Source organism: Colletotrichum scovillei (assembly GCF_011075155.1).
Source record: "Colletotrichum scovillei strain TJNH1 chromosome Unknown Contig00004, whole genome shotgun sequence".
NCBI classification, from domain to species: Eukaryota; Fungi; Ascomycota; class Sordariomycetes; order Glomerellales; family Glomerellaceae; genus Colletotrichum; species Colletotrichum scovillei.
This window is the reverse complement of record NW_023336262.1, coordinates 1,949,092-1,966,323: the sequence shown is the minus strand read 5'-3', so window position 1 is coordinate 1,966,323 and position 17,232 is coordinate 1,949,092. Positions and strand designations below refer to the sequence as shown.

Sequence of the window (17,232 nt, the reverse complement as noted above, 5' to 3'; positions counted from 1 at the left end):
TTCTAGAACATGGCACTAGGGAATAATTACCTGAACCGGGCAGGGGCCAGGGAATTGAGCGAGGTCACTCGACACGCAAAAAAAGAAGGAAAAATAGAAAGAAAGGGGAAATAACTTATTAGGCCCTCGACCAAATTTCTAGCCTCGGTGGGGGGAAAGTGTCCGATGACGGGCAGCAAACAGCAAGCTTTGACCTGAGGTGAAGATGAGGTGACCTTTTGCTCAAGTAAACGCAACTGAAGACACATCCTTCCCTGCTTAGGAAATCGGAAGACCCTATTTGGTCAGTGGGGGTCGGTTCGGTGAGTAAGGTAAACCACCTGCACAGTACCTTAGGTCATGTTGAGAAAACCCGCACACCTACCTACGGTAATTGGGATCGGTAGGTCGGAACACATTTCATCTAGTATCCAAATACCTTAATCATTAATGACCTGCGGATACCTGCATGCTTGCTTGTAACTCCGTGTTGTTTCTCTGGAACAAGTGCAGTGCCTTGTCCGTTTCTCGCTCGACCAGCCTGGCTAACAGACCTGGTCCCCGTCCGGGACTGGTGATGGGCGGGGGAAAGTGCAATAAAGTGCTCTCGGGCAAGCACCGAGAAGCAAGGATTACATCATACCTGCCTTCTAGGTATGCAGTGTCTGTGTCTGTACTCTGTCATGAGGAAGGAGATAGTTACGGATACCTGGTACGATTGCTCCCGCTCTATGGCTGCTGCCTTCCATTCCATTCTCTTTCCGAATGCACGAGAACGATGTCAATACCTTAGAGGTATCTACCCCGTACCTACCTTACCAACGAATAATGGCAGACAGCCAAGCGGGGGAGAGCCGGCTGACACTTTGCGATCCGAGGAAAGTGGCCACCGGGGCTAGCTCCCTCGTCCATTCAGATAAACTTGCGAGACGGCAGTACTCCGTACGTTCTCCTTGGTCCGTACCGATGCACCTGCATCTCAGTTTCCCAGCCGTGCCAGCCCAGTCCGCTCTGCCCCCGTCGCCCTAAAGTCCCGTCATCAACCATGGACCATGGGCCATGGCCCATGAGGTGCAGTCTGCATGCTCTTACTCTGGCGTCTGAGGTGCTCTTTCAAGTTTCGGCTCGGCTGGAGTTCCGGGCGGGGCTCATAACGAGCCGGCACCATTGTCACCACACGGCGGCTCGAGTCCTTGGCCCACCCATTGAACTTGGGAAACTGTGGTTTTCGGTTTGGAGTCTGAAAACACTTCCCCCTCCCATCATCGCACTGACTACTTTCCAGCCATTCGGATTGCGTCCTATCATCCTGAGACTGTTTTTTTTCGCGCTCCTCTCTTCCTCCACCATCGGCCCTCTCTACCTCTGTCTGCGTCCACTCTTTCTTCCCACACAGCCCACGCTGTCACGCTGTTCAGACTTCAAAGGCTCCAATCCCCTCCGCAAGACTCCGCTAGGCCCTGGTCCTGGTCTTGCTGCAACCAGCCGTGGTGCATTGCCAGCAGCCAGCTCGTGTGCTCATCTTGTCGTTGCTGTCCCATCCTATTTTGCCCGCTTTCTTTTCAGCTCCTCCAAGTCTCCAAATTTCTCACCACTCTTCGACCGCCTTCTCCAAGCCCAAAGTGGACCGACCACCGCTCCGAGCAACTCCCCGCCAGCTTCCCCAACACTGAACCCAACCCAACGGTCAGAGGATGCGACACGCGAGCGGACAAGGATGGGCCCTTTCCACAATTCTTTTTTCTTCTTAAAGTCTCGACATACGGACCACACTACGTAAATACGTGCGTATTTTTGTCCATAAGTACCGATACGAATCGGTACCGCGCTCATCGGCACATCGGCCTCTCACCGCTCTTAACATGAGCCAGGTGACTGATATCTCGGTGGAGCATGCAGTTTGTTAAAATTGCGTCGCGACTGCGATAGATGCATCGGGAACGCCTGTCTCCATCGACTATCGGCTCGGCTTTTGACCTCAACTCTGACAAGAAAGCATATTGTGGACGTTGCACCAAATAGGCTCACGCCGTTGCCATCACATACTTATGCTCAATGAGCGGGCGGCATCCGTATGGCCCCCGCCCATCTCATCTGTTGCGGGGGAATCGATTGCAAGTTTCGTGACACTTTGCTCAAAGTCTAACCCCACAACGCCATGTTTTTTTGACAAGGGATGAGAAGGTCTCGGCGATTCTTACAATGGTCTGAGGTCTCTGAACACAGTGACAAAGTAACCATGGTTCGATTATCAAGTTGAACATCATATTCATCCGTACTTGGGTCAACCGAGAGGATGAGATATTGGTGTAAGGAACCATTGCGTAGCTTCGTCCCCTTCTTACAGTCATCTCATTGTCACTTGCCATCACAGCAGTATTGTCATCGGGCTCCGGTCATATCCACTCTCTGGAAGGCTGCGGTAACCCTTCTGTTCTTTACCGACCTGTGAGGCAGACTGGCAATGAGCGCGCTCACCGATCCTGGCATCATCGGCACGCACGATAGAGGCCCATGCAAGACATTGCAAGTTAGGCAGATCGCTCCAGACGAGGGCTTGGACGAGGGCTAGATGAAATGTGCCCAACATTCCGGATTGCACACACCGCAAACACGGATGCTCTCATTGGTACTGAAGCAACTGCGAGAAGAGGAGTGAAACTCGAATAACATTGCTTGTCCAAGCCGCGGCTGCGCGGGGGATGTTCCCCGATGACCGCCCTCGGTCTGAGCAACCATGTCACCGTCGTTGGTTTCAAGGGTGCTTAAACTGACCTGCAGCACTGCTGGCTCCGAGACGCCAAGGTAAATGGTCCGAACACTCGGAATGCCCGGGATCTCTCTTCACTTCCCCGGTCGAGAACTCGGCGCAACTTGAAGTGGCATGCAGCACCAGTCGGCTCCTCTTCCCGGCCGAGTCGACACACTTCTTCCTTTCTGTGGATCCACACATCCGTCGCACAACAGACGCAACGTGAGCGACATCCTTACGAATCTCGAGAGAAACGTGGACCGATTTTGAACGGTCGGTTGCACCGCCTAATCAAGATGCTGCCTGTGTGCCTGTCAATATCGCTCTCAAGACTTGTCCAAACCTCCACGGAAGCCTACATTAGGTACCTGGTGTACCGGTACCTACGAGAAGTTCCTCGGCCGCAAGCTCTAGGACACGTCAAACGTCGTTATGCTGACGCTGCCTTAGCAACTTTGACATTGGTGCCTTAGTTGGCCGAATGCTACGTTCTAGACAGGAGGAACTCGCCCAACTTGTCTACCAGCCTATGCGACAACGACTTTATATTGCGCTTCCTGCAGCATACCGCCCGGCCGTCTAGGTTCCTTGCCACGTCGGTTGAGGGATATATATAAAGTGACTGGGTGGCGCGTTCACTTAATTATGCCCTCTCAAAGTCTCTCATGCTACACCCTCAGGCGTCTCGTCTGCACGGCTCGACTGGGAATAATAGAAGATGGCAGTGGCGACGCGAAAACATGATGATTCATGTCAGATATGATGGCGAGAACCAGGTTTTGAATGAAGCGCAAGCAACCATCAAAGACGTGTGCATTGCAGCTTGCCAATGCTGTCTGCCTGCTCATGCACGAGCAAGTAGCTCACGTGAAGGTATCCATTGGCTCTTGAAGCATGCATAGAACGACAGACAGCAATTAACGGGCACGATCTGCAGATCTTAGACTCAGGTGCAGACTGTAAGCTAGATCCTCTCGGTGAGCAGAACGGTGTACGGGGAGAGTCGGCATCGCTTCGCCAACGAGGAACCGGGGTGTCGGTGGTCTGTCGCCAAGTAGAATTCTTTCACAACAACTAAGAGACCGCTCTTCCAGCTTGTTTTAGTATAAGTTATTTACTCGAACTATTAAAAGAGCCGTTCTACTCTGCGATCAATGGCCGTGTGTCTCATGACAGGTTCAGCCTGCTGCTTTCTTGGACGCTACCTCTCAATCATCAATGCTTTCTTAAAAGATTCAGAACTGTCAAGTGCGGGCAAAAGGGGTAAAGCTGTCAAGCAAGCAAACGGCTCAGATCATGCGCTTATATCTCTTGGATTTTTGTGTCTCAATGCTAGACGTTCCAGTGTCTCTCAGAAAGTACAAGTCTATCCTTTCAATCATCCAACCAACATTGTTGGTGTTAAAGTTGACTTCAAGTTGGTGGTTCGCTCCTTGAGAAGCCCCATGTGAATGGCTCTCACATTTTATGAGCCAACACTAAGCGCGGCCAACCGGGCTCTTTACTAGGTACGAGCAGGCGAGATCCCAGACGTTTGTAACATCAAAGACTCGAACTGAAATCACAGCAAATTATGTGTCCAGGTATAGTGGAATACACTGGAGGAATATTTCTCATGTTCCCATCGCTTGCCCCTCCTTCTTTATTGGTTGTAGTTTTGTAAATAAATCAGTTGTTTCGTTAACAAAAGTACCAGTATTGCCCCTCATTGTGGCTGAAGCTCCAACGTCGTCGACTGCCTCCAAGCCTGTTTGGGGAGGTGAATATGTTCCCCATGGCATACGAGATTATTTACAGACCGAGCAACTATTTTCACAGGTCTCGTGGCCGGCAGAAGTGGCTTCCAACATAATGGCCAATCGTCATAGTCAAAACAAAGTCAAGCCACGGAGCGCCACGATAGAGAAGCTCCTGGCCTGTGCATAGAGAGCCGCTCCCCTGTTCAAATAACGAACCTCCGCCTGCGGCTTGTGTGGCTCTTCCCCGCTGCTGGCGGCGCCTGAACACAGTTGTCGTCTGCTCATCCACTGCACCTGCCTCATCAGTGACCAATGACCAGTGCGGCACCATCTCGACTCCTCATGCGGGTTTCATCCATTTCCGCCCTCCAAAGGCTGACATCTTTGCGAGCTTCTTCTTCTTTATTTCACACTTCTCCCAAGACTTTGAGACCTAGAAATCACTTCCCCTTGCTTGCGAAACCCTGCCGGCAGAGATTTTCCACAATGAACGCTCAGGAGCTCAAGCACTACCTGGCTGACGCGCCGCCGAGCGTCGTCCGTTTGGAGATTGAAAAGCACTTTGAACCCCTCACCGACAAGCAGAAGCGCTATGCGCATTTCATCAGCAAGTAAGAACCCCGTTGTGATGCCGTGTCATCCTTGGTGTTAGCTGTGCCAAGCTTTTATGGGGAGCGGAAGCTAAGAAGACATATTAGAGCCTCGTTTGCGGGAACCCGTATTGTGCTCAGACAACTTTCCCCAGAGTCAGAGCCCATCTACGACTTCATCATTGCCTTACACAAGAGCAGTGGTGGTGACTGGAACAGCCTTGCCAAGAAGGCTGGCGTCGATGAGAGCCAACTGACTCACTTCCTGGAGTATGCTGCCCAGTTCTTGGGCAACAATGGCAACTACAAGAGCTTCGGCGATGCCAAGTTCATCCCTAGAGCCGATGAGAAGACTTTCGCGGCCCTTGCTGCTACCTCCCCTGAGGCTGAGCGTTTCTACAAGGCGACCAACGGTGCCATCTTCAGCTCTGACAAGCAGGCGCTGATGCACCTCGGATTCCCTGACAAGGGTCACATGACTACATACTACCCCGATTCGCCTCACATTACCCAGGAGGAGATCGAAGCCGTGTCCGCCTGGATGGAGAAGAAGGGTCTTCTCCCCGAGAACAACCGTCTCCGCAAGACCAAGGAGGGCACTTTCGAAATTCTCATTGCCTCGGCTGTCACGAGCGTTCCCGCTGAAGGTGGTGACATTGGCAAGGAGACTGAGTTCCAGGTGGAGGATGGTCTTCTCAAAGGCAAGACGATCAAGCTGGTATACGGCGACTATGCCGCTGAGATGAAGGCTATTTCCGAATACATCACAAAGGCGCAGGAGAACAGCGACAACGAGAACCAAGCAAAGATGCACGAGGCATACGCAAAGTCTTTCTCAAGTGGCTCCCTCCTCGCATTCAAGGACAGCCAGAGATTCTGGATCAGAGACAAGGGCCCCATGGTTGAGTCAAACATTGGCTTCATCGAGACCTACAGAGATCCCGCTGGTATTCGCGGCGAGTGGGAAGGCTTTGCATCTGTGGTCAACCTGGAGCGTACCCGCGCCTTCGGCGCTCTCGTCTCCGCTGCGCCCGAACTGATTCCGCTCCTCCCGTGGAGCAAGGACTTCGAGAAGGACAAGTTCCTGTCGCCCGACTTCACATCACTCGAGGTTCTGACCTTTGCCGGATCTGGAATTCCTGCTGGAATCAACATTCCCAACTACGATGACATTAGGCAGACTGAGGGCTTCAAGAACGTCTCTCTCGGCAACGTTCTTAGCGCCAAGGCTCCCAATGAGAAGATTCCTTTCATTTCCGAAGCCGACTTGGAATTGTACCACAAGTACAGGGACCCTGCTTTTGAGGTGCAGGTTGGCCTTCACGAGCTGACTGGCCACGGCTGCGGCAAGCTTCTTCAGGAGACCTCTCCCGGAACCTACAACTTTGACGAGAAGAACCCTCCTGTCAGCCCCTTGACTGAGAAGCCTGTGACCACATGGTACAAGCCCGGACAGACGTGGGGATCCGTATTCGGCAGTCTTGCTGCTTCGTACGAGGAGTGCCGCGCTGAGCTTGTCGCTATGTACCTTGGGTATGTATCCTGCAACTGACTGTGTAGAAACGCCTGACTAATCTGGGCATAGATGCGAGTTCCCCGTTCTCAAGATCTTCGGCTTCGGCGACGGAAGCACCGACATCAACAACGAGGCTGGCAACGTCCTGTATGCTGCGTACCTCCAAATGGCCCGCGCCGGCCTTGTGTCCCTGGAGATGTGGGATCCCAAGAGCCAGAAGTGGGGCCAAGCGCACTCGCAGGCTCGCTTCTCTATCCTGCAGGTTGGTGACAAGGACGTACGCTTATGAATGTCAAAATGCTGACTGATCACTCTCTGCAGTGCTTCCTCCAGGCTGGCGACGACTTCTGCAAGCTGGAGTACAAGAAGGATGATCTGTCCGACTTGGAGATCAAGCTTGACCGTTCAAAGATTCTGACCACCGGTCGTGAGGGTACGTTATTCCCAATCTCGTGACGCGCACTTTGGGACACATCAATGTTGACTGACCATTCGCAGCCGTTGGAAAGTATCTTCAGAAGCTTCACGTGTACAAGGCCACCGCCGACGTCGAGAACGGCACCGCCTTCTACAAGGAGATGACCAACGTGGACATGGACTTCTGGGGCACAAAGGCCAGAAATGTCGTCCTGGCCAACAAACAGCCTCGCAAGGTCTTCGTCCAGGCCAACACCTATCTCGACGAGGCCACCGGCAAGGTCAGCATTAAGCACTACGAGGCGTCTCCGGCAGGTATCATCCAGAGCTGGGTCGATCGTGACTTGTGACTAAGCCCAAAGTCCGAGACGCCAAAACTGTGAAGAGGCTGGCTGTGAAGAGAATGTAAGGGGTCCCTGCATCAACCATAATAAACCTTGTAATACCATGCTCCTAAAAGGGGCCAGAACATTCAAAGTTTCATAGATCATCCGCATAACGTGAGGCCCAGTGGATGCTGTTCGAACTTTTTCGAGAGGTCGCCAGGCTCCTTACATCAAATCTTGACATCATCCACTTTAGTCATCACGAGTCAAGGAAGTGCAGTATATGGTTCATGTCAAATATTGTCATTCCCTCGTAAAGGGGGAGGCACGTCGTCGTTGGACCGGATGCGTTATCTTCTTTGTGTGTTGGATTTGTGAAGAACCTCATTACAGACGCCAAATGTGACCGATGCCGTCGACTTCCAAATGCAATTGGCAAAACCAGCCCAGCCCGTGTAGCCATAAGTTCTTCGTCGTCTACAACAACAACATTCCTCAAACCGTTGCGAACTGGGCGTAAAAAAAATGTGTGGTTCTTCTTTTTTTGATCCCAATTGACTTTGTCCCCTTCCTTTTCCACGGAGTCTCTATGTCCACATCATCCGGAAGCCTTGATTTTTGAAACGACCAGCGACGAAGAGAGCAAACCCCCGAAAAGCCCACACGCCAAACGAAACCTCCCTCTCAACAGCTTTTTTGGTGTAGGAAAAAAACTGTTTACCAGGTCATCTCGTGGGGCTTGTCGCCCTTGCGCAGGCTGAAGGAACTCGCCAGGTAGGAGGCGAGCATGTCGACCTTCTTGATGCTGGCGAGCAGGGCCTTGTCGACGGCCTTCTGGTCGGCGGCACGGCTGCTGTTGATCTCCTTCTTCTGTAGAAACACATGTACTGTCAGTCTCCCGTTCCCATTGTCTTCAACCTGGATCGGAGTGTCCCAGAAGATGTAATCGTACCTCGGGCTTCTCTCCCTGCTTGAAGAAAGCGTCCTCGCCAACCTGCTTCTTGGCCTTGTCGGCGGTGAAGTACTTGGGTGCGGAGATCTCCTCAATCTTCTTGGACTCAACGCCGGAGACGTCGACCTTGTAGGATGTGGCGATGACGTAGCGGGAGTTGACGCGACGGAGGGGAACGCCGTTGATCTTGAAGGGGCCGGTAACGAGAAGGACACCCTGGTCGAGGGTCTTCAGGAGAACGACGCGCTTGCCGCGGAAGCGGCCGGCGAGGAGGATCAGGATGGTACCGGGCTGGAGGGTCTGGCGGGGAGCCCAGGGGCGGACGGCCTTGCGGACCTAGTGACAATCGTCGTCAGTATCGCCGTCGCCAATTTTCATGATTTTTTGTGCGTGTTGCTTGAAATTCGACCATTGTGATAAAGGGGGACCATGTCATTCCGCAGATCACGAGCGTCTTCCTCCTCCTTGCCTCCAATTCATTTTGTGTGCGTTGGTCGATTTTGCGATTGGTTGTTGTGCCCGTATTGATATGTTGTCTCCCTCCTGCAATCTCTTGGCTGTCCCGATTTGGGGCTCTTGAAGTTTTGCGTCGTAATTCGAAAAAGTTGTTGCGCTCGCTTTGTCGTGTCCTCCCAATTACATCCCAAGACCAAACTCGTGACCGCTCTCGAAATGACATTTCCCTCCTTCCACCGCACATGCGCATAATTCCAAGCAGCGCCAGCACGCAGATGTAGTAAACTCACCTTCTTGGCCTCGGGCTCATCGTCGGCGTTGTACCACTTCTGCGCCTTCTGGGAGGGGGCGGGGACGACCCGAGTCGACGAGCCGAACTTCTTGGTCGTGGATTCCGTCTTCGCCGACATGGTTGCTCTCGGTCCTCGTGGAGGGCTGTTGTGGTTAGCGGAGAATGGGGATCGTGAACGAAAAAGAAGGAAGTGGTTGATCTCGTTCGAGAGGCTTTGGTTGTTGGGGTCGGGTCGGCGGGAAATCGATTTCTCAGAAAATGTCTAGCGAGTGTGGGCGGCGGGTGTGGAAGGCAAGCCCTCCGCTAGTCCGGATTCGGCAGAGTGCATGCGGCAGAAACCTCTGCACTCTCTACAGGCGCGGGCGGTGAGCCAGGGCCCCTTCCCATATCGACAATTTCCAACGGGAGATTGTGCGCCCGATTTTCCGGGGCCAGACCCCCAGGGCCCACTGATCAGTCTGCTTCCCAGCTCAGGGCCGGAGTCGGATGTCACTGGACGTCGACAACCTCGAATAAGCGGCACGTAACTCTCCCTCTTGCTAATCCCTAGGTGGTGGGTGAGTTGTTGAATGCTCGAAAAACATCTCAGTATTCAAGAGCTGTCATTCACATATTTTCTTGACCTCGTCAAACACAGTCTCTGTCCCATCAATGTAGTCCTACTGAGTACTCGGAAGACTGCCTACCTATAATGGGCAAACAGCGCTGGCGGTAGTCGCATTTCGTCATGCGCATGGGCCACGTGCTGATAAGATAAAGCTTCGGAACATGCTAGACCTCACCGAAAGTGCGAGAATGTACTTGTGAAATCTTCCGACTTCGTGACTTGACAACACTAGGGGGTTGATCAAAGGATATTTGAAGCCGTGTACTTGACTTTCTTTTGCTTGTTGTATAATTGTCATATTGGAACGACTTTTTGTAACACCTGGCACTGACCAGTAGTCACAATGCAAGCCAGAAGACAACTCATCTCATCCGCCCGGCGTATTGTCGGGTCATCGTCACCCAGACCTACACGACTAATTTCAAGAGCCATCATCAACGAATCTGCTGCACTTAGAAGCAGTAACAGGCTTCTACCAACGATAGCCATCAGGGCTTACGCAAATGGAAGACCTCATCCCCCAGGCGGTACACACCGCATGAACATGGGTGGCGAGCCAGAGAAACCGGCACTCGAGCAATTCGGAATCGACCTGACGGCGAAAGCCAAGGAGGGAAAGCTCGACCCTGTCATTGGACGCGACGCTGAAATCCAACGAACTATTCAAATTCTGTCACGGCGGACAAAGAATAACCCTGTCGTGATTGGCAAAGCCGGCACCGGCAAGACAGCCATCCTCGAAGGCCTTGCACTGAGAATTGTGCGTGGCGACGTCCCGGAGAGCATCAAGAATAAGCGTGTTATCGCCCTGGACCTGGGCTCGCTGATTGCGGGCGCAAAGTTCAGGGGAGACTTTGAAGAGAGACTGAAAAAGGTCTTGACCGAGGTCCAGCAGGCAGAGGGCGAAGTCATCCTCTTCATCGATGAACTGCACACATTGCTCGGCCTCGGCAAAGCCGAAGGATCGATCGATGCGAGCAACCTGCTGAAGCCAGCACTTGCGCGTGGTGAACTTCAGTGCTGCGGTGCAACTACATTGGAGGAGTACCGCCTTATCGAAAAGGACGTTGCCCTTGCCCGGAGATTTCAGCCCATTATTGTCAACGAACCCACCGTCCAGGACACAGTCAGCATCCTGCGCGGTATCAAAGACAAGTACGAAGTCCACCACGGTGTCCGCATTACCGATGGTGCCCTGGTGGCAGCCGCTACCTACTCTAACCGCTATATCACCGACCGATTCTTGCCCGACAAGGCAATCGACCTGATGGACGAGGCTGCCAGTCACCTCAAGCTCGAGCATGAATCGAAACCTGAAGACATCATGGCCCTCGACCAGAAGATCATGACCATTCAGATCGAACTCGAAAGCCTGCGCAAGGAAAAGGATGTGGCCAGTCAAGAGCGCCGCGACAAGCTACAGACGGACCTGAAGAAGTACGAAGACGAAATCGCTGAGCTTACCAAGCGCTGGGAAGCTGAACGTGGCGAGATCGAGGCCGTCAAGAAGACCCAGGAGGAGCTCGACAAGGCCAGGATCGAGCTGGACCAGGCACAGAGAGAAGGAAACTTCGGCCGCGCGTCTGAGTTGAGATACAGCGTCATCCCCGCCCTTGAGCAAAAGATCCCCAAAGACGGCGAAAAGTCAGACGGCAGCCTCATTCACGATGCCGTCACCGCGGATGACATCGCAGCTGTCGTTTCAAAGGTGACGGGCATTCCCATTTCTAAGCTTACCTCTGGCCACATTGAGAAGCTCGTGCACATGGAAGACTCACTGCGTGAGGCCGTCCGCGGCCAGGACGAGGCAATCAAGGCCGTCTCCAACGCCGTGCGTCTCCAGCGTGCTGGTCTCAGTGGCGAGAACAGGCCTCTGGCGTCCTTCTTCTTCCTGGGACCGACCGGTGTCGGAAAGACGGAGCTCTGCAAGAAGCTCGCGGGCTTCCTCTTTTCTACCGAGTCGGCGGTTGTCCGGTTCGACATGAGCGAATTCCAGGAGAAGCACACCATCTCGCGCCTCATCGGAGCGCCCTCCGGCTACGTGGGCTACGAAGATGCCGGCCAGCTCACCGAGGCCGTTCGCCGCAAGCCTTACGCCGTCCTCCTCTTCGACGAGTTCGAAAAGGCCCACCGCGACATCTCTGCCCTCCTCCTTCAAGTCCTCGACGAGGGCTACCTCACCGACGCCCAGGGGCACAAGGTCGACTTCCGCAACACCATCATCGTGCTTACGTCCAACCTCGGCGCAGACATACTCGTCGGCGCAGACCCCATCCACCCGTACAAGGAGACGGCTGACGGCGAGATTGACCCTTCTATCCGCAAGGCTGTCATGGACGTCGTGGCGGCGAACTACCCGCCAGAGTTCCTTAACCGCATCGATTCCTTCATCGTCTTCAAGCGCCTCGCCCTCGCCGCCCTTCGGGACATTGTCGACATCCGCCTGCGCGAGCTGCAGCAGCGTCTCGACGACAAGCGCATCACACTCGACGTTGGCGGTGAGGTGCGAGACTGGCTCGCAGAGCGCGGCTACGACCCCAAGTTCGGCGCAAGACCGCTCAACCGCCTCATCACCAACGAGATTGGCAATGGGCTTGCGGACAAGATCATCCGTGGCGAGTTGCGCTCCGGTGAGACGGCGGTTGTCAGTATCAAAGAGGATAATTCGGGCCTCGAAGTTGCGGCTCAATCAAAGGCATGAAAAGGGGATCATCTAATTACGACATGTACGACTACCTTGTTTTGAGTCATTGTTCAGGCGCACGGAGTACATGTAAGGAAAAGGCTGGATTCCCCTCTCTCGAAAGTGCTTGTCAATTACCATTGTAGCATTGCTGTAAAGCCGCATAAGACTGTAAAATCACAGATAGACTGTATTCACACATAATGTTCTACTCATATGTTCCGTCCCATAACCCACGGACAATATTCGTTTTCGATCCTACTCATCTAGTGAGCCTGTGCACTTATACCCACCTTTCACGAGTAGCCATTTGTCCTCTTGAGTCGCATCTGCCTACATCCCATCCCTGTGACGTCGGGTACCCACACCCACGCGTCCAAGACAGCATTCCACAAAGGGGCTCTGCGGTAAGACGGCGTTGATTCGTACGCTTTAAGGAGGGGGGCTAGAATTCTAGGCTGAGGATGCCGCGAGACATTTCACACAAAGGGGCCTTTCAAGGAATGGAGGGGTTGGGACGGCGGCAGCACCACAAAAAAAAGAAGAAGGACGTTATCGCATATCCATATCCCGTGGCACCATAAAACTTTGTGAGAAAAAAAGGAAGACAAGTCTATAACGATTCTGTCCCAACTCTCAAGGCTAGAACTACCTGAACCCCCCTCCATACCTAGCAACAAAGACGACAAACTGGAGGAAAGCAGGGCGAACCACCCCTCATAGGGGGACTGACCAGTCATGAAGAAAATCGTTAAGCCCATGTCTCATCCCTTCCCCTACCGAGAATGGCAGGCAAACCAGACCACCAAAAGAGCAGAAAACACCGTATTCATGGAATTGCGCGGAGGCGAGAAAGCCAGGGTGTTCATGAGTAGGCTTCTCCGTCACATTTGGACGGAGAAGCGTATAGAGTTGCTGCGTGAGGACTGTACAGATTTCCCAACCCAAGACGCCCCCTTTCTTCCAAAACGAAACTTGTCCTTTTGAGACCAGAATGTGTGTGCTTGCTGCGTCGAGAGAATGCCAATGGAGTGTGGCTCACGTGATGTCAGGGACCACCATGGGGAGGAGGGGATGGAAGGACGAGAAAATGCGAGAAAATGAGTTATGGACTATTCGATTGCCTTGTGACCGGTAGCTTTGCGAATTACAACCGTACCAGAGGGATGACGTGAAAGAGTAGCAGAAGAGAGGTAGTCCGTTCGGCTTCTCTTCGCGGCATTTACTGGTGACCCGCCTTGCGCAGGGTGGTGGCAAGCCACTCGAGACCCTCGTAGAGACCATCACCGGAGGTAGCGCAAGTGGACTGAATGTACTATTGGGGGGATTAGTATGGAAGTCGTACGTCGTCATGCTCGAGGGAAAACATACCCAGGCGCGTTGTCTCAGGGAGTGGAGGCCAAGCTTGTCTGTGATCTCGGCGGCGTTCATGGCGTTCTGTAGAAGAAAAGGTCAGTCGCATGCTTCAAATTGAGGAAGCCTCAAGGAGCGCCGAAGGAGGGGGGAGGGGGTGGCGGGGTAACATACGGGCAAATCCTGCTTGTTGGCGAAGACCAGGAGAATGGCATCCCGCAGCTCGTCCTCGTTGAGCATGCGCTGGAGCTCCTCACGGGCCTCGACGATACGGTCGCGATCGTTGCTGTCGACGACGAAGATGATACCCTGGGTGTTCTGGAAGTAATGTCTCCACAGAGGACGAATCTTGTCCTGACCACCGACATCCCACACGGTGAACTGGATGTTCTTGTACTCGACGGTCTCGACGTTGAAACCTGAAAGGGCGAAATGTTAGCACGCCATTCACCTCCTCGATGCAATGACCTATCGACAGCAGGGGCGCGAGATTCGATGATGACACGAGGCAGAATAGGGTGGTAAGGGGCGGTGCGTACCAATGGTGGGAATGGTCGTGACGATTTCACCGAGCTTGAGCTTGTAGAGAATCGTAGTCTTTCCGGCGGCGTCAAGACCGACCATCAGAATTCTCATCTCCTTCTTTCCCCAAAGCTTGTCGAAGATCTTGGAAAATGCGAGACCCATGGTTGCGGTTCGGGCTGTGATGAACGTCTAAGTGTCGGTTGCGTTGGGTAGGAAGAAGTAATCTGTTGAGAAGCGACAGTGTAAGCAAGCGCGCAATTGATGAATTTAGATTAAATGGTAGTGACGTCGAGAGAAGATGCGGGCGGGATATAAAGCAACGAAGAGAGCACAGTCGGAAAGGACAGATCGTAACGGAGGCGGGCAGGATCGGGTCACTGACCAAAGTCTGCCTGGGCGCTGAGCGAAGGCAAGGTGATGCGATGATGAACTGGTCAAGGTTGAAGTTAAGAACCAGGCTGCCGCAATTCGCAAATGGAGGAGAGGAGATAGCGGGATAGAAGAAGTGGATGTGGACAGGCGACGTGGAGGGAGGGAGGGATAGGGATATTGGATTGGGTTGGGGGGCGTGTGGTGGGCTGCTCTGCCTTTCTACTGTATCCTGAGGTGTCGTGTCCAGACCGATGCAGGCACGCGCGCAAGAGCAACTTTGGTCGAGGGGGTGGGAAAGGGGACTGAGGGGGACGAAGACCCGACTGAAGATGACACAGAGGCTGGAAAGAAAGGGACGGAGTCGAAACAAAAACAGGTGATGACGAGAATACTAGTGACTTACTTCTTCACGACGTCCCTCTGCGACGGGAGACTGGAGACGAGTGGTGGTGGTTTTTTTTTTGGTCGTGGGTGTGATTGTCGGTGAAGGGGGGGAGACAGTCCAAGTGTCAAGAGGATTAGTTTAGGTGGGTGGAATAGAGGCGAGCAGAGGGGGTGGGCTTTGCTAAGATAATCTTCGGCTCAACGAGGTTGGTGGTGATTTTCAGAAAGGCCATGTTTTTCAAACTCTGTGTCCCCACTTCTACTCGACCACCGCTACAAACGGACGCCACCCTGTGGCCCGCCGAGGTACCTTCCCTAGCAAGCTACTGCCTGGCAATACTTGCCCTTGGGATTCCTAGGTAAAACTGCCCACGCTGTCATGTTCCATACCTAAGGTAAGGACCGTAAGGTAAGGTACCTCAGGTTGCGTGCTGAGGGCCCCAAGTCAAGCTGTGCACGGACCATACGGTAGGTAGGACAGGCCACTCGAAGCTCCCTGTTGGCTCCCTTCTAGCGTTGTCAACCGCTAAAGGGCCCTTCTGAAGCACAAAGTACCCGCATCACGTGCAGGGGTCGGCCTCCATGTACCGTGAGAAACAAAGTCGGAAAAGCATCGGTCCATTACGTCTGGCCTCCCGAGCTAGACTTCTTTTGGCTCAGCCTCAAGTCCAACCAGACGTCGCCAAAGTGTCCAGACTCAAGGAACAGGGATCACCTCCAGGAACCGATCTGGAGAACAGCCTGGACACAAGCCAACGTCGCTCCTTTTTTCCTCCGGCCCTGACCTCTACCATTCGACTCCAGAACAGCTCGACTCTGCTGCGCCTGCCGACCAGCTTGAGTCTGACGTCTTTTCGTATCGGCCACGACAGACAGCTCCCACACCACCCTGAGGAAAAAAAGATTGGAAGCTCCCGCCATGTTCTTCCCTTCAGTCGCCAAGCTGCTCCTCGCAGCTGGCTTCGTCCACTCGGCCTTGGCCCACAACATCCAGCTGCCCGCCCACGGCCGCGAGTGCTTCCACGAGTCGCTGCACCGCGATGATAAGATGACCGTCACCTTCCAGGTCGGCGACCGCGAGTTTGGCAGCGCCGGCAACCTTGACATCGACTTCTGGGTACGAATCCAGCTCCAACCTACCCCACCACCACCACCCCCTTTCGAATCACGTACTTCGCGCGCAATTGCATCATGGCAAAGGCAACAAGACTAATCGTTGACTCCCAACGCTTATAGATCACGAACCCCCAAGGCCAGTACGAGACCTTTGACAAGAGTGTCTCCAACGGCGACTTCTCCTTCGACGCGAAGCACGACGGCAAGTACACCTACTGCTTCGGAAACGAGCACTGGGGCGCCCACAGCAAGGAGGTCTCCTTCAACGTCCACGGCATTGTATACGTTAGCGAGACCGACGTCCCCGCCGACCCCCTCGAAGTTGAAGGTAAGGAGCACGCCAGCACAATGGGGTTTTATCAGTGGGGTTTCTAAGCTTCTCTAACACTTCCTCGTTATAGTCAAACACCTTTCCGAGCTCCTCGCCCAGGTCAAGGATGAGCAGTCCTACATTGTCCTTCGCGAGCGCACTCACCGTAATACCGCCGAGAGCACCAACAGCAGAGTCAAGTGGTGGAACCTGTTCGTCATTGGCCTCGTCGTTGGAGAGTCCGTGTTCCAGGTGTGGTGGCTTCGCAGATTCTTCGAGGTCAAGAGGGTGGTTTAAGAAATAAAAAGGCGTCGTCATTTTTCGTTTTCCGGATACCCGTGCTCGGGACGACAGGTCGAAGGCGCACAAAAAGGGATGGGATCTTAGCAGGATGCTCTTCGAGGGCCGAATGCCGAAAACACCCCTGGAGATGAGATTGAGATGTATAGTGTATCATAGATCACATGAATGACACGAATGGTTCTGAACATGAAGCAAGGCTGGCTGTTTTGGTATGGAGTGCAATACCAGCGAACCTTTGAGCGCCTTTGACCATAAGACTCCTCACATCGTCTTTACTCTCAGCTCTGGAGCACCTTTGGCATGGTCTTAGCATCTACATAACAACAATTGGCAGACAAGCTCGTTACTGGAGAGGAAATATTTGTGTTACAACATCCACATAGGAAGCCGGAACCGGCTAGCATTGTTCGTGCGTGCTATCTGGGACTACAGGAGGTTTCCATCCCTGACACCAATGCCACCGGAAGCCGTCTAAACACCCTACCTACGGATTCATAAGGCACAGCTGTGATGACACTTGTATAGTCCTTGTGACTCACACGAAATCACAGTCTAGATTC

At 53.4% G+C, this 17,232-nt stretch overlaps 5 protein-coding genes across 5 annotated transcripts; 3 read left to right on the top strand and 2 right to left on the bottom strand.

The window, feature by feature from the left end:
- The first annotated feature begins 4,739 nt into the window (after window positions 1–4,739).
- On the top strand, window positions 4,740–7,499 carry HER10_EVM0010994 (peptidase family M49). The gene is made up of 5 exons (XM_035480437.1): window positions 4,740–5,081; window positions 5,169–6,593; window positions 6,646–6,838; window positions 6,898–7,009; window positions 7,075–7,499. The coding sequence occupies exons 1-5, from the start codon at window positions 4,783–4,785 to the stop codon at window positions 7,341–7,343; spliced, it is 2,298 nt and encodes a 765-aa protein (XP_035335340.1). The 5' UTR covers window positions 4,740–4,782; the 3' UTR covers window positions 7,344–7,499.
- A 128-nt stretch (window positions 7,500–7,627) lies between these two features.
- HER10_EVM0003364 (ribosomal protein L6e) lies at window positions 7,628–9,257 on the bottom strand. The gene is made up of 3 exons (XM_035473044.1): window positions 9,018–9,257; window positions 8,272–8,607; window positions 7,628–8,189 (listed from the first exon to the last, which is right to left on the bottom strand). The coding sequence occupies exons 1-3, from the start codon at window positions 9,135–9,137 to the stop codon at window positions 8,037–8,039; spliced, it is 609 nt and encodes a 202-aa protein (XP_035334800.1). The 5' UTR covers window positions 9,138–9,257; the 3' UTR covers window positions 7,628–8,036.
- Window positions 9,258–10,164: 907 nt separating this feature from the next.
- Window positions 10,165–12,327, top strand: HER10_EVM0012970 (ATPase; the record flags this gene model as incomplete). Its single annotated transcript, XM_035482344.1, has 2 exons — window positions 10,165–12,088; window positions 12,149–12,327. 2 exons carry the CDS (start codon window positions 10,165–10,167, stop codon window positions 12,325–12,327), a joined length of 2,103 nt encoding a protein of 700 aa, XP_035335504.1.
- Window positions 12,328–13,531: 1,204 nt separating this feature from the next.
- On the bottom strand, window positions 13,532–14,349 carry HER10_EVM0010734 (ADP-ribosylation factor GTPase of the ras superfamily; the record flags this gene model as incomplete). Its single annotated transcript, XM_035480185.1, has 4 exons — window positions 13,532–13,624; window positions 13,681–13,746; window positions 13,837–14,081; window positions 14,202–14,349. The coding sequence occupies 4 exons, from the start codon at window positions 14,347–14,349 to the stop codon at window positions 13,532–13,534; spliced, it is 552 nt and encodes a 183-aa protein (XP_035335318.1).
- A 1,271-nt stretch (window positions 14,350–15,620) lies between these two features.
- HER10_EVM0005234 (emp24/gp25L/p24 family/GOLD) lies at window positions 15,621–16,958 on the top strand. Its single transcript, XM_035474856.1, has 3 exons — window positions 15,621–16,060; window positions 16,180–16,387; window positions 16,461–16,958. The coding sequence occupies exons 1-3, from the start codon at window positions 15,863–15,865 to the stop codon at window positions 16,664–16,666; spliced, it is 612 nt and encodes a 203-aa protein (XP_035334930.1). The 5' UTR covers window positions 15,621–15,862; the 3' UTR covers window positions 16,667–16,958.
- Window positions 16,959–17,232: the final 274 nt, after the last annotated feature.